Source organism: Larus michahellis, chromosome 15, assembly GCF_964199755.1.
Source record: "Larus michahellis chromosome 15, bLarMic1.1, whole genome shotgun sequence".
NCBI classification, from domain to species: domain Eukaryota; kingdom Metazoa; phylum Chordata; class Aves; order Charadriiformes; family Laridae; genus Larus; species Larus michahellis.
The window spans coordinates 8,058,841-8,073,309 of NC_133910.1; the positions used below are offsets into that span (position 1 = coordinate 8,058,841).

Here is a 14,469-nt window from a genome sequence, read left to right on the forward strand (position 1 = left end):
GCAGCCCCGGGGCCGCTCGGGACACGGTGCGGGCACATGTCGGGGGCGCAGGGCACCGCACCGTGGGGGGACGGGACAGGACGGGATCCCCCTGCCCTCGGCCGCCACCCCGGAGGCCGCCGCGGGTCGTCCCAGTCCGTCCCAGTCCGCCCCACACCGGACCCCCCTCCTCCCGGGGCGCCCCCGCGCGGACAGCCGGTAGGAGAGCGGGGGAGGGCCCGCCCCCCGGGGGGTGACCTCACACTGACGTCACCGCGAGCGCCGCCGCCTGATTGGCTCCCGCTGCCGCCCGTCACGCCGGGGGCGGGGAGGGGGGGCGGACAGAGCGCGGCCGCCGCCTGAGGTAACTGGGGAGAGCCGGGGGTCGCGGCCGGAGGGAGCGGGCAGGACCGGGCACCCCCCGCCCTGGGGCCGCTCTGTGCCCGCAGCGGCGGGGCGGGGCGGGGGGGCCGGGGGAGCTGCCGGGGCCGAATCCGGCCCACCCCGGCGGGCAGAGCTCAGCGGAGCGGCCTGCGGGGCTCCCCGGCTGGGGGGGGGGGTGGCCGCGCCGCGGCCCTGGAGCGCGGGGGGGGGTCCCCATCCCCGAGCTGGGGGTACGGGGCAAACGGCTGGTTTAGGCCTTGAACCGGGAACCGCCCCCTCGCACCCCCGCGGGCAGGGCTGGTGTAACCCCCCACCCCCAGCCCCCGGGGACGGGACCCCAGTGCCCCCCGTTGCGGTGCACACACATCCCCTCACCCCCGCTCGTCCTGGGGACCCCATCCGCCCGCGCACCCCCTTTCCCTGCCTGCAAACGGCTCCAGGGGTGGGGGAAAGGGCCCCAACACGGGGGTGAGCCCCACCCCGAATCGGGGGGGCCGGCGTGAGGTCTGTGGGGCGAGTACCTGCCAGCAGCCGCCATGTTTCAGGGCAGCGGGGAGACTCCAGCACCAGGAGGGTCCAGGCTGGTGGGTGGGGTGGTCCCACTGGGTGCTCTTCATCTGAGCCAGTGGCCTGTGACACCCTGAAAAACATTACCAGGGGGTTGCCCAGCCGAACCTGAGGAAGGGGTGACACTGCAGCTGGAGACAGGAGGGCAAACTGGGGTCCCAACCCATGAGATCAGACAGCAGCGCTGCCTAAAGCGGGGCCAAAACCTTCCACGCACCAGCTGCCCCTGCGGCTTGGCCTCCTGCCGCCTCTGAGCTATGGGGCGGCACCATCTCCTGCCCCACAACTGCCCCATGAGGGTGCCCACAGGGTCAGGGTGGCTCTTACCTCCGGCTCCGTGGGGCTGTGGTCGGCCTTGCTCACGCTTGCAGGACCAGAGGGGTGATTTGGGACTAAAATCACGTCCTTTCTTCCCTTAGATCACAGCACAGGCTAGCTCCCGGCACCACCGAGCCAAACTGGATTTCAACCGGTGATCTGCAAGGTGAGATGCTGTGTCCCCCTGCTTCATCCCTGGGCTGTTCAGGACCACGCGGGGCCACCGAAATTGCCTAAGCTGCCTTAGAAAAGGTTTTGTGTCTAATGGGATGTTTGCCAGCAAATTTAAGCCATGAACACTATGTATTTCTTTATTTGTAAAGGTGTTTGAAGTCCTTGAATTTACCCTTTGGCCACCTTAAATCTAGTTTCTAATCCCCAGCACAGTTAATCAAATCCACAGTGGTTTGAATTATGAGATGTCCAGGGGGGGATTTATAGCTTGTATTGCTGATTATACCTTGACTTTATTATATTGCAAATCTCTAACTTATGGTCACGGCTGAGATTTACAATCCTCAGGTAGGTGCTTAGGATAACTTTTAGCAACTCTAGATGTAATTGGAGGTGACTGATGGGGTTGTCGCCGCAGATAAACATGTAATCTGTAAAACGTTAATGCTCTCAAGACAGGGAGAGATGAGGCAGAAGAGGTGAAAAGGGTGGATCAGCTTTAAAAAAAATAATAATATAATTCGGTGTATTGCTGAGTGGGGCTCTGGGATGCCTGCTCTAACTGAAACATCCCTTTCTGGGAGGGCAATTTGGGCTTGGTGGTCACCAGAAAATACCAGGATTTAGATATTTGTTCCTTCTTGCTCTCAGCTGAAGGTTTTTAGGGTTTGCCATAGCCCTGGTGAGGGGGAAGGGGTGGTAAATAGAAATTGGGGTACTCACAGAGCTGATACCTGCCTCCCCGGTTCGACGGGTCTTTGTGCCTCTGGCTGTTTTGGACCTGACCGGTGGTTTCTACCCTGTCTCGGAGGAGCAGCGAGTCACACGTTGGCAAGTGCCCCTCGGCCAGCATGACAAGCGAGGTGGTGGAGAACGAGTTTGAGTTTTACTCCAAGGCAGAGAAGTACTGGAAGGATGTGCCCGCCACGGTGGACGGCATGCTGGGGGGCTATGGCCACATCTCCAGCATTGACATCAACAGCTCCAGGAAGTTCCTGCAGAGGTTTCTGCGGGTAGGTGGCCCGGTCTGTCATGGTCCCAAAGCCCTGACCTTCTCCCAGCACCAAGCTGGGCTCTTCCCTCTGAGTTGTTCCGTGGGATCTTCCATTGCATGTGTGCTAGGAGAGCTTCGCCCTGCAATAGGTCCCCCTTACTCCAGCCCCCTCATCCTTGGTTGCCCCATTTCTCCTCTGTGGAATCCTCAGAGTGGAATTCATCCCCTCACGGTTGTCATTCCAGGATGGTCCCAATCGGACAGGGACAACCCGCGCTCTGGACTGTGGGGCGGGAATTGGCCGGATCACCAAGCGGCTGCTGCTGCCCCTCTTCAAGACAGTGGACATGGTGGACGTGACAGAGGACTTCCTCACCAAGGCCAAGAGCTACCTGGGAGAGGAGGGCAGGCGGGTGCGCAACTACTTCTGCTGCGGCCTCCAGGACTTCAGCCCCGAGCCCAACTCCTACGATGTCATCTGGATCCAGTGGGTCATCGGTGAGTCGCTCAGCTTGCGGGGGTCTCACCAGCCTCTCCTCCGTCCATCTTCCCCCAAGGGGCAGGTTCCCCACGCACTGGGGAGAGCTTTGGGCAGGAGATCTTGAGGTCTGCGTGAAGAATGAACATCACAGCATGGGTGGGAGGTTGGGTTGGGGACCTGCCCTCCGTGAGCACTACAAGGGCATTGCACCATGGGGTCCTTCTCCCCCAAGCCCTCAGAGGTCAGGACAGAGGTGTGGATTGGATGGAGTTAGATAGAACCTGTGGGATGCAAGTTGGACACCCCCAGGCTTCACCTGCAAATGGTTCAAGTATTTGGCTGCCTGGATCAGGAGGGGCAGTCTCCTGGTCTCCTACCCTTGTATCAGGTGCTGCCTGGGTGTCCTGCCGCAGTCACCCCATGCCCTCTAACACCCGCTCTGCCTCTCTAGGACATCTCACCGACAACCACCTCTCCGACTTCCTGAAACGGTGCCGCGCTGGCCTGCGGCCCAACGGCATCGTGGTCATCAAGGACAACATGGCTCAGGAGGGCGTGATCATGGACGATGTGGACAGCAGCGTCTGCCGGGACCTGGATGTGGTCCGTAAGATCATCCGCCGAGCTGGGCTGCACCTCCTGGCCGAGGAGCGCCAGGAGAACTTCCCCGATGAGATCTACCATGTCTACACCTTCGCCATGAGATGAAGGCAGCTGGTGGCAGGAGAAGGTCTCTCCGGGGCCAGCTCAGAGCATGGGACAGCACAGTGGTTCCTGCTGGGGCCGGGAGGGGTGAGGACTGTGCCTTCACCATGGGGTGACGGACAGCAGCGAGGGTATTGTGACTCCCTCTCTCCAGGGCTGGTGACAAGGATGGGGCTTTGTCTTCCAAGTTGCTGCTGTTTGTGAAAAAGAGGTGTTTGCCAAATACATTTTCCTGCTGTTGCACTTCTGCATGTGGGCTTTGTCGGACGCCGTGTTGGCTTGATGCCACCTTCGGTGGTATGGGAGCAAGAGGGCCTCCCCTGCAAGAGACGTGCTCCATGGGCACCAGCAGGTTGCTGAGACCGGTCACACTGTTGGTGAACAGGAGCTCGGAGCACCTCTGTGAGGGTTGGGGCTCCATTCCTCACTTGGGTGTTTGACCCTTTCCTGCTCTTGAACTCGCTGCTGCTCACAGCAACAGGCTGGGTAAGGCAAATGGGAGAAATCTCCACCATTTCCCTGCAGTGGGTTGGGGAGGCAACACCAGGTTCTGGGGCTTTGTGGGGGCCTCTCATTTAAACCCAAGAGCAGGTCTCCCACAGGGGCAACAGAAGAGGAGGTGGATGTAATCCTGTAACCCAACACAGCTTGGCCAATGCTGGTACAACAGCTTGCCAGGTGGGCGAGCAGATCCCAGTTGTAGCCCATCCAGCCGGGCTCACACACAATTCCCCCCATCCCCACCGAGCCCTCTCCTGCCCCCACTTCTCCTGCAGAAGAAACAAGCCCCTTGTCGTTATTATAAAAGGCCTCATTTAATTGCTCATTTCTCATTCCAGACACCAGGGGAGTATTTGATCACATTATTATTTTTTTAAACATCAATTCATTGAGATGCACAGCTCCAGTTCCACAGGGTGGGAGACGGTAAAACACAGATGCTGCCAGGAAGGCAATGGAGGGAGACAACCCTTCTGCAGTCAAACTGCCAGCGGATCCCAGATCCACCTGCTATAAACACTACCTGCTCAGACTAGATTTATTTTTTTTTTTTCCCCTCTTTTCATCCTCTTCTGCATCTGTCCCCCATGACAAACAAAAAGCAAACCAACAAAAATGAAAGGGCTCAGCTCTGCGGCCAGTCTTTGGCATGGCACAAGGAAGCAGAAGGGGCAAGCCAGACAGCTGTGGCAAGGCTGGGACATGGGACCTCCATGCGCAGCCCCAGAGTTTGCAGGTTCCGGTAGCAGGTTGGAAAGTGACCCCTCCTGAATCCTGCTGCAATTTCTTGTTCCTGGGAAGGACGCACTGGAGACCAAGGTCCTGGGAGCAGTCAGCAAGGGAAAGCCAAGGAATGGGGAAAGACGCACAAGGCACTCAGCAGTTAGCTGCCCATTCCTCGTCCTTCCACAGGGAACACACCACGAAGCCAAGAAACATCCATTTGTCTGTTCTGGAGCCCAGCACCTTTGAGATGTCCTTGGTGGATGGTCCTCTGCCAGGAGGATGGGGTGCTCCCAGCAGAAACTCGGAGGGTGCCCAGCAGCCAGCCACCACTGCCAGCCCCGCTTCCCCTCACCCCCATGATGCTCCTGAGTTCAGCAGCCCTCGTGAGTAAAGAAAGCATCCACATCCATGCAGAGGTGCCGGACCTGCCTCCACCATGTCTGCTCCCACCACCAGCACTTGAGACAGGGAACCAGGACACTGATGCCAGCACTCTTGTGGCACAGGGAACACCTCTTCCGCCAGTACCCCGAGGCATCTCACAACTCCACCACTTGTTTAAGGCACAGCTTCACCCACCCTGGGCCTGGCAGGGCTGGAAAGAGAGGGGACAGGCTCCCTGTCCAGTCACACCACCCCACTGGTCCTGCCCGCCAGGCCTTTCCTTAAAATCCACACAAACCAGCCCTCTGCCTCAGTATCTGGCTCCCCAATGCCCAGGGGCTCTCTTCATCCCCAGGGAACCACAGGGCTCTGCCCGCCTCCCCGCGATATGCCCCAGAGCAACGAGGCCTCCACAGACGTGCGTGCAGCATCATGCTCAAAAAAGCACACCTCAAAAAAACGCAGCAGAGACAGACACTGTGGGCAGCACTGGCCAAGCCACGGGCACGTGGACAGCATGTAGACAGTCCACCTCTTGCAAAGAAAACTGGCCCAGAGCAGAAATTTTGTGGCTGTAGGCATACCATGACCATGGAGGGGGGAGACAGAGAGGCATTAGCCAGGCTCAGAGGTCCTCGTGCCCAGCAGCAGTGTGGTCAATGAGGAGGTACCACTTCAGCCTGTCTGGAAGAGGTAGAGCCTTGATTTTGACATCTACTGGCCACGGTTTAAGGCGCTGACGGATAAACACCCTGCAGAGATGTTTCAATGCCTGTGGGGAGCGCTCCAGCTGCTTCAGAGAGCAGAAGAGAGTCCTGATCTTCTCCCCGTGGTACCTACAGCTGCTGGTGTTGACCTCAAAGTTGCTGGGCAGATGGATGGCTTGTGAACTGGCCATCATGAGCTCCAGCAGAGTCTGACCCTTCTGGATGAGGTCTGTAGAGAAGCTGTCATCTTCAGAGACACTGAGGTGCGAGCAGAGGCACTCAAAGATGATGTGGAAGCCCGACCAGCACGAGGGACCATGGAGGGAGCAGTTGTAGGCAGCACCCGACTCCAGCAAGAAACGCAGCAGCGGGAAGTGGCATTTGAAGCTTTTGAAGCAGAGGTGAGTGAGGGACTCGGGGGCTGGGCACTCGCTGGGGTTGGCACCATGGGCCAGCAGCAGCTGTGTGACACGAAAGCAGAAGCGATTGATCACCTGTGCCTCCTCGGTGTTGCTGCACACCATCTCTCCCAGCAGGAAGATGACGTAGGTGAAGACAGTGTCACCATCTTTGGTGGTGGCCCTGACATCCGCACCTGGAGGAGAGAACAGAGAATGTAACTGTTGCAGACAATGAGGCCAGGACAGCACAAACTCTGGCACTGCCGGGCTTTACTCTTGTTTAAGTGAGAACATGAAGGAGTCAGAAGGGCAGTGCCTGGTGCTGTACAAAGAATGAGTCAGCACCAGGCCTGGAGAGGTCGTGCACGGAGAGGGGAGAAGTCTGCCCTCACCTCCTTCCAACAGGAGACGGATGCTCTCAGTGTTGTGGATCTGGACGCCGTCACTGCTGGCCAGGGCGTGCAGCAACGCCGTCTTTCCTGCAATGCAGCAATCAAGTCAGTCAGATGAAAATAGGCTGACGCTCCAAAAGGCAGGAAGGAAAACAATCCAACCCACCGACCAGACAGCCAAACATGGGGAGAGACAACTTCTCCTTCTGGCAGGTTTCCACTGTCCCCAGGATGCTGCACAGCTATGGGGACAGGGTGACAGGCCACACACGCAGGGCTGGTGGTGTCCCCACAGGGAACATGTATCCTGGCAGAGTGGGTTTTAGAGCACATGAGCATCTAAGGCTGTAAGGGCACAGCTCCATCCCCTCTCCCACAGACTGCACAGAGCTGGTTTCAGCCCCCTTCTGCACCTGACATAGCCAAGGTAGGAGGAGAAAACACAGAGGACCAGAGAGGTTCTGCAGCCTGCACCCAACTTCCAAACCAGTTTGTAACCAGAGCACATTTCCACCGGCAAGACAGAACGACCCAGACCCCGTGCCCTGCTCTAGCCCACCCACGAGGGCTGACTGCTGGGAGCACCCATGCTGGGGGAGCTGGACGGGGCACACGGACCATTTTTGTCAGCTGCGTTGACATCGGCCCCCAGCTGAAGCAGCCGCTGGAGGCACGGCAACCGCTCAGGCTCCTCACTGGCCAGATCGAGGGGACTGCTCTCATGGATCTGCAAAGAGCAAGAGGAAAAAAAAACACTAGTAAGTATTAAAGACTATTTGCAAGTGCCTTCAGAGAGTCACTGCTCTGGCTTCATGCTGGTCAATGTAAGAGCATATTTGAACCCATCCCCCAAAATCAAAGCGAACCTTCCCCGGTGTGTCCATAGGCAGAGGTTTGTCTACATGGCAGAGGCAGGTTTGCTCAGCCAAAGGCAACCTGAACTTCTGTCACAGCATCGAAGCACTACGGACAACAAGCACAGAAGGACGCTAAGGGGAAGCGGCATGCAGCGAAGCCCAGGAGGTGGGGAGCAGGGAGGGCTGTCCCCACACACCAGTCCCTTGGACTCAAACCCCAAGGAGTCTCAGCTTGGCCATGCCCAAGGCAGTTAAGCCCATACCCGGTCTCTCCGGTTGATGTCGGCCCCGTGGTGCACCAGGAGCTCCACCATATCTGGCTGGTTGCGGAGGACCGCGATGTGCAGGGGGGTGTAGTAAGTGACTGGATCTGAGGACAAAAACACAGCATCAGAGAGAACTAAGGGCTTCCCCAGAACAGCCCCGAAACCCACCAAAAGTGGATGGGGGCAGCTGGGGAGGGACATGAGAATGCAGTGATGCCCATCAAAACCAAGCTGTCACAGACACAGGTCCTGCTTTTGCAATGGCTCCGGCTCTGGCAAAAGCCCTCAAAGCTGCAAACTGACCCCAAGACCCTGGCCATGCCCCAGTCCATCCCGGTGGCTGGGTTCGGACAAGGGCTGACATAAGGCACAGCCACACTATCCCAAGCAAGCAGTGGGGGGTCTGAGCTGGGAGCAGCCCCTCTTCCTGCCCCAGCTATCACCACCTCCCAGGGCAGCTTCTTACCAGCTGGCTCCTCCTGGCCAGGCCCAGCCCCTTCCCACGTTCTTACCTTCAAAGCTGAGGTCAGCTCCGAACTCCAGGAGGATTTCTGCAGCAGGGACAAGCCCCAGCTCGGTGACCTTCAGCAGGGCATAGCTCACACCTTCCTGATAAAATGGAGAGTGCGTCTCCCTCTCCAAGACACGTCTCACAGCTGAGAGCTGGTTCCTGTCGCTGCCCAGACAGGCAGGGCTTGACACACACAAAAAACAACCAATTACCCAGTTGAATGGCACAGATGTCAGGGGCGTGCAAGGATCAAAGTACCTCTGGGCAAAGAAGAAAACTCCCTGGTCTCCCCTCTTGTCTTTAACCAGCAGGTCTCTAACCTGTTAGCTGTGGGATTGCACAAGGGCATCATGGGTCACAGCTGAACCCCAGTTTAGGTTTTACTGCCATGGGTCAGGCAGAAAGGGATGTTCCTGGGGAGCACAAATAGTCCCTGTGTTTGCTCTGCTCCACCCCCGTGTTCCCAAAAAACAGTAGCAAGAGGAGGGTCTGCAGGATGAGCTGCTCACCAGGATGGGGGTTTGTTCCCAGCCCATGCTGTGTCTGACCTCGGCCGCATCGCTGAGCTCCAGCCATCCCCTCCTAAAGCACCAAGTGAGCATTTATCCCCAGAAGTCTGCTCACAGCCTCATCTCATTACCTCTCAAGGGTGCTCTGCTGTTCCGCATCCTGTATCACCAGCAACCCCAAGATCTCGTCTACCAGAGGCTGATACTCAAAGATGATCCTGCGGAAGCCGTGCAGGAAAGGCATCGTGCTCTGTTCTGCGCACAGACCATCCAGGGGCCTCCAGCATGGCAGTGGTGTCCTCCCCTACGCAGGTGTCTGGCAGGCAGATGCTGGCACTGCCTGGTTTCCAAAGGACTTTCCCCACCTTTTAAAAAAACGAGGCTTTCTAGCAGTTTTGCGCTTAGAAAAAAAACAGGCAGGGATCTCCTCCCACACACCACAGAGGTGTATTCAAATTATCTCCTGCACACAGAGCCGCAAATTGGAGTTATCTGGGCGCATGAGGAAAGCACGCCAGGCGGGGCCCAGGTTCTGGGCAAACCCTGTTTGCAGAGGCTCTGCCACAAGCCCCCACCCGCCGGGGGTGCCAAGGGCCACAGGGGAGAGGGGCTCCGAGTGCCCCGGGGTCCCTGCGACTAGCAATCCCCTGCCTGGGGCGGGGGGAGCAGGGCTGGAGCAGCCCCCGCAAGGCCAGGGGTCCCGAAACGCCCTGCGACCCGCAGGACCCAGCCCAAGGGACACTCCACCGACAGCGCACAGGACAGCAACCCCGGGGAGGGGACAGAGAGCCCCCCAAATCCCACTGCGCCCCACGGGGGCAAATGCAGAGGCCCATAAACCCCCCGGCGTCCCACCGAGACGGCCCCGACCGCCCCCGCGCCCCACGGGGCGAGTCCCCGGAGCCCCCCGGGAGTGCCAGCAGGGGCCCCCAACCTCCATGGGGAGGGACCCGGAGGCCCCAGCAGCCATCCACCCCTCACGGGGGCCGCCAGGGGACTGAGACACCCACGACCCGCCACCCCTCACCTGCGCCGGCCCCGCCGCCGGAAGCGGAAGCCGCCGGTTGTGCCGGGGGAGGCGGGTCTTCTCTGGGGGCGGGACCCTATTGGGGCGGGAGCTCAAAGGGGGCGGAGTCTCTGGGACGGGATCGCACGGGGGCGTGGCCTCGGTGGACGTGGTCACATGGGGGCGTGGTTTAGATGGGCGTGGTCTCAGTGGGCGTGGCCGCGGCGCCGCCGGCAGGGGGCAGCCCGCCGCCGGGAGCGGCGCGCCGGGAGCGCGCGTGGGGGGGCGGGGGCGCGCGCGGCAGGTGGGCGGGGCCGGGCGCGGCCGGGGAACCCCCGTGGCACCCAAACACCCCCCCCCCCCTTCCCGGTGCATCCCCCCCGTCCCCCCGGTGTAACCCCCCCTTTTCCCCGGTGACCCCCTCTCGTTGCCCTTGCGACAAGGGCAGGGTGGGCACGCACACCCCCATCGCTGCGTCCCCCCCCTCCTCCAGCGCCCGTGGTGGCTTCAGCTCCAGCTCTGCCACCCGTGGGAGCAGCTGGGTGGGTGTCGGTGGGTGGGTGACATGTCCCTGCAACCCCACGCGCCAGCCCAGTATCCCACCCAGCACCCCACCCACCCCTGGGGCCACGCGCACCCACCCAGGACGGGCTGAGGGGGTGGCAGCGGGTGGCTGCCGCCTCCCCCTGGGACTCGGGGGTTCGGGGGGCTCCTGCCCGCAGCACGCCCGGACCCTCCCCTGCTGAAAGAGCCACTGGGGGAAGCGTTAGGCCAGGATTTATCGGTATTATTATCATCATCATTATTTGTATTATTATTCTGGTGGAATTTCCAGGCGGGGGGAGCTCCGGAGAGTCGGCAATAACTGAAGCCGCCTTGGGTTTCCTATTTACGTATTTATTTTATTCTGGTGGAGCGCTTCCAGATTTCGGCAGGCAGCCGTGGCCCGGGGGCAGAGGGGGCGAGGAGGCCGTGCCGGTCGGGCATTTTTCTGACGTGCAGTCACGCTCCCCCCTGTTTCTCACCCTTCCCCTCCCCACACAAAATGGGGTGACAGGGTGGGGGACCCCGGTGCCCACAACCCTCCTGAGCCTGCCTGCGTGGCCGGGCAGGGGGTCTCAAGCCCTTTGCGGGCTCTGCTGCCACAGGGACTTGGTGCCATGTGGTGGCAGCATGGACACCCCCCCTCTTGCAGCCCGGTGGCCCCCGTGGGTCGGGTTTGGGGGGCATCATCTCCATGCCATCCTGGGTGGGGGAAACAATCCCATCCGAGCGCCCTGACCTGACCAAGGGACCAGAGGGGAAAAGCAGCAGGAGGAGGAACAGGGAGCGAGGATTTCTCCCTCCCCAAGGAGGAAGCTTTATGCCCATATAAGCCGGCTTCAAACCAGCGCAGCCCAGCCAGGGGGACCCCATGTCCGGTGGGATGGGCAGCCGAGACCCTCACTCCAGCCCTGAGTGCCTCCTCGCTGCCACCGGTGACTGGGCAAACCCTGGACCACCAGCAGACCCAGTAAAGCCCAAATCCTCCATGGTCCGGTAAAACCCTGGACCCTCTGCAGTCCGGGTGGCAGTGCCGGGCGCAGTCACTGGCCCCAGCTGTATGGCACTCGTGGGGACTGCGCAGGATCCAACTCTCCATCAGACACCATTCTGGGGGGAAATCCCCCCTGCGTTCCCCACCGTTGTCTTCAAAGGAGGGCTGGCAAGTGTGGGTCACCCCATTGCCATCTCTGACCCCAGCGGTGTTGGCTCAAGGGATGAGGGGGGACCATGGGCTGCCCCAAAGGGCCCCACCAAGCCCGGCCGTGCCCCCACAAGCCCGGCAGAGGCTTTGCCCCCATCCCAGTAAGCCCCCCCAGCTGGAAAGGAGGCTTTGGGGGTGCAGTGTGGGGCCAAACCCAGCTCAAAACCAGCCCCAGGAGGTGTCAAGCCCAGAGACCCAAGGGCTGAAACCCCTCCCTGGCCCTCAGCACAGCGAGGCGAGGGGCCGGGCACACGGGAGCCCTTCCCTGGAGCATCCCTGCCTTGGTCCTGCCATGACCATGCCACAAGCCATGGCCTCCAGGGAGATGACTCCCTATCACCATTTTTTTTGGGGAAAAAAAAAAATCCGGTTTGCAAATAGGGATGTCGCTGGCACGGTCGGCCGGGACTTTTGAGTGCCCAGCTAAAATAACAGCGTTGGGATCTGCCCCCTTCCTCCCCATTGCCTTGGCGGGGCGGACTAGGAAGAATGCGAGTTGGCTATCCATCAGGGAGACAGAGCAACAGCCAGCCGAAGAAAGAGGGGCATTTTAGGAGGAAAGCCAGGGAAATTTGATCATTAAGAAATCCTCCTGGCTGTCTGGGGGAATTTAATTAAATTGCTGGAAAGGGCTGTAAGCACATCTGGATCCAATATGTGCAGCTTTGATTTTTTTCTTTCTTTCTTTCTTTCTTTTTTTTTTTTTTTTTTTAGTTCACTCTTTTCCCATCTCGCTGTTCAAGGGGGGGGGGGAATAAAAGGGAAATAGCAGAGCCACGGAGTATTGGTTCATCTGGGACTGGGATTCCTGGCAGGGAAAGAAAGAGAGGGAGAGAAAGAAAGAGCAAAAGAAAGAGGCAGAAAGAGAGGGAATAAGAAAGCTGGGAGAAAAACCTTCACCGAGGGCCAGGCCGGGGTGTTTTATAATGCCACCGACCACAGAGATGAGGAGCCAGGAGGGAATGGAGGGAGTTGTGAGAGCTGGAGGGGGGAGGAGGAGGAGAAGAGCTGCCCAGGGCACGCTGCACTTTCAGGGTCTGTCAGGGATGGAGGAAGAAAGAGGAATTGCCCAGCGGACAGCGGAATACCATTCCTGCTGGGAGCAGCAGGGCACAGGAGGGTCCTCCAGCAAAAGCCCCCAGCCGTCACCCCCGTGGGCATCGCTGCCCTGACCCCGTTCCATCCCAATGCCCTTGGCGCCGGGGGCAGGACGGGGACGCTCCCTCTGGTCCCCCGGCCACGGGCAGGAGGTGGGGCTGGGCACAGCGCAGGTTTAAAGTGATGGGGCTGGCAGCCCCACTCCCCCAGCGCCGGGGAAGGGAAGGACCCCGGCTACCCGCCTCGGGAGCCGCGGGGCACCATCGAGCCCCCGCCGTCTCCCTTACTCCACTCCTTACTACCCACTTCCCCCCAACATCCTCCTTACGGTGGAGCAAAGGTGCAGCTCCACAATAAGAACTAACCTTCCACCTATTGGAGATTTGGGCAAGCCAGCCCAGTTTCTCTGCATGATAACATTCCTAAGGCAAGATTTTGGGGATATTATGGAGAATGAGCCCCTGGGTGCCGAAGGGAGCAGCACCATCCCAAGCAATGCTCCAAGGATGCTGCACTGTCCCACCCCAGCCACGGCCACCATCCGGGGGTGAGGAGAAGGGCTGGGACTGGCACAGCACATCCGGATCCGTGCCGCGGCAAGCGCTCTGGAAGCGCGAGATGTTATCACAGCATGTCACAGCATGAGAGAAATATCAGGAAACCCCTTGGAGGACACAAAGCGAGATTACCAAAAAAAATCAGTTCTTGGGTTGTTTTGTTTGTTGGGTTTTTTTAAGAGAGGGAGATGAAGGACTTGGCAAAAACCCACCACGTTCATCCCAAGGGCTGCAAGCCGCAAACCGGGCATCTTGCAAACCTGCCCTCGGTCTCGGGCACACCAAACCCGCTTGGCTTCGTCTCCAAACCACCCATGCTCTGCTCCCAGCACGGCCGAGAGTCACCTTGCCAGCTCCAAGGTCCAGTTTTAATCACTTAACACATATTTTTTCCCCCCTACAAATACAGAAGAGCTTGCACAAGAGCGTTAGGAAACACCAGGAGGGTGGGTTTCAAACAACTGGGTCTCGCTTCAGATGCCTCGTGTGGCTGGCGGAGTTAAAAAAAAAAAAAAAAAAAAAAAAAAGAGATGCTGAAAAAAAAGAAAAAAAGGCAAATCCTACAGCTAAAAAGGAAATTGCATTAATACAGATTGTTTTATTTAAAAAAAGCAAACCCTGACCTCTACTTCAAAAAAGTCATTAGACATTCTCCTTCTGAAAGGCCGACAGGGGATATTACTGAAAGGCCAGTTAATTTCTCAATGACTTACTGTTCTTGCTCTGCTCATGGAAATGTGTAAAGAGTCGGAGGGTAATTTAAGGCACCCCGCAGAAAGGTGTGTAAATCTTTGCATGTCTAAAGAAACTTTACCAGACCGCTAGGATTGGGAAAAAAGAAAATGCTTGCCCTCTTTTTTTTTTTTTTTACTTTTTTTTTTTAACTTTCCTTTGGAACTCTGATCCCCTTTGATCATAAAAAAGGTCATATTTCACCCAAAAAAATATCAGCAATCACAGGGCCCGAGGAAGTGCGAACCCAAGGGGGTTTCACCGACGATTATTCCCTCCATTTAATTATTTAATGCTGCGAACTGAGGGAAAGCCGTCTCCCCTGGAAAAGCCAGACAGTTCAAGACTAAGGTCTGGCCCCGAACAAGGAGGAGGAAGAAGGTTATAAATGGGGCTGGGGCTGCTCCGTCCCCCCTCCCGCCCTCACCCCTTGATGGGCCAAGACCCATCAGCCTTGGGGGGGCCCCACAGCC

The 14,469-nt window shown here is 58.7% G+C and overlaps 2 protein-coding genes across 3 annotated transcripts; one reads left to right on the forward strand and one right to left on the reverse strand.

Annotated features, from left to right (window-relative positions):
- The first annotated feature begins 247 nt into the window (after positions 1-247).
- Positions 248-3,845, forward strand: NTMT1 (N-terminal Xaa-Pro-Lys N-methyltransferase 1). The gene is made up of 5 exons (XM_074608214.1): positions 248-343; positions 1,350-1,414; positions 2,240-2,435; positions 2,662-2,914; positions 3,349-3,845. The coding sequence occupies exons 3-5, from the start codon at positions 2,274-2,276 to the stop codon at positions 3,603-3,605; spliced, it is 672 nt and encodes a 223-aa protein (XP_074464315.1). The 5' UTR covers positions 248-343; positions 1,350-1,414; positions 2,240-2,273; the 3' UTR covers positions 3,606-3,845.
- A 1,001-nt stretch (positions 3,846-4,846) lies between these two features.
- On the reverse strand, positions 4,847-9,931 carry ASB6 (ankyrin repeat and SOCS box containing 6). Of its 2 annotated transcripts, XM_074608212.1 has the most exons (8): positions 9,884-9,931; positions 8,988-9,221; positions 8,349-8,530; positions 7,834-7,940; positions 7,332-7,440; positions 6,714-6,800; positions 5,798-6,515; positions 4,847-5,424 (listed from the first exon to the last, which is right to left on the reverse strand). In XM_074608212.1, exons 2-7 carry the CDS (start codon positions 9,098-9,100, stop codon positions 5,839-5,841), a joined length of 1,275 nt encoding a protein of 424 aa, XP_074464313.1. In that variant the 5' UTR covers positions 9,101-9,221; positions 9,884-9,931; the 3' UTR covers positions 4,847-5,424; positions 5,798-5,838. The 2 variants fall into 2 exon arrangements, with proteins under 2 accessions (XP_074464313.1, XP_074464312.1); XM_074608211.1 differs by having other exon boundaries at positions 4,847-6,515.
- Positions 9,932-14,469: the final 4,538 nt, after the last annotated feature.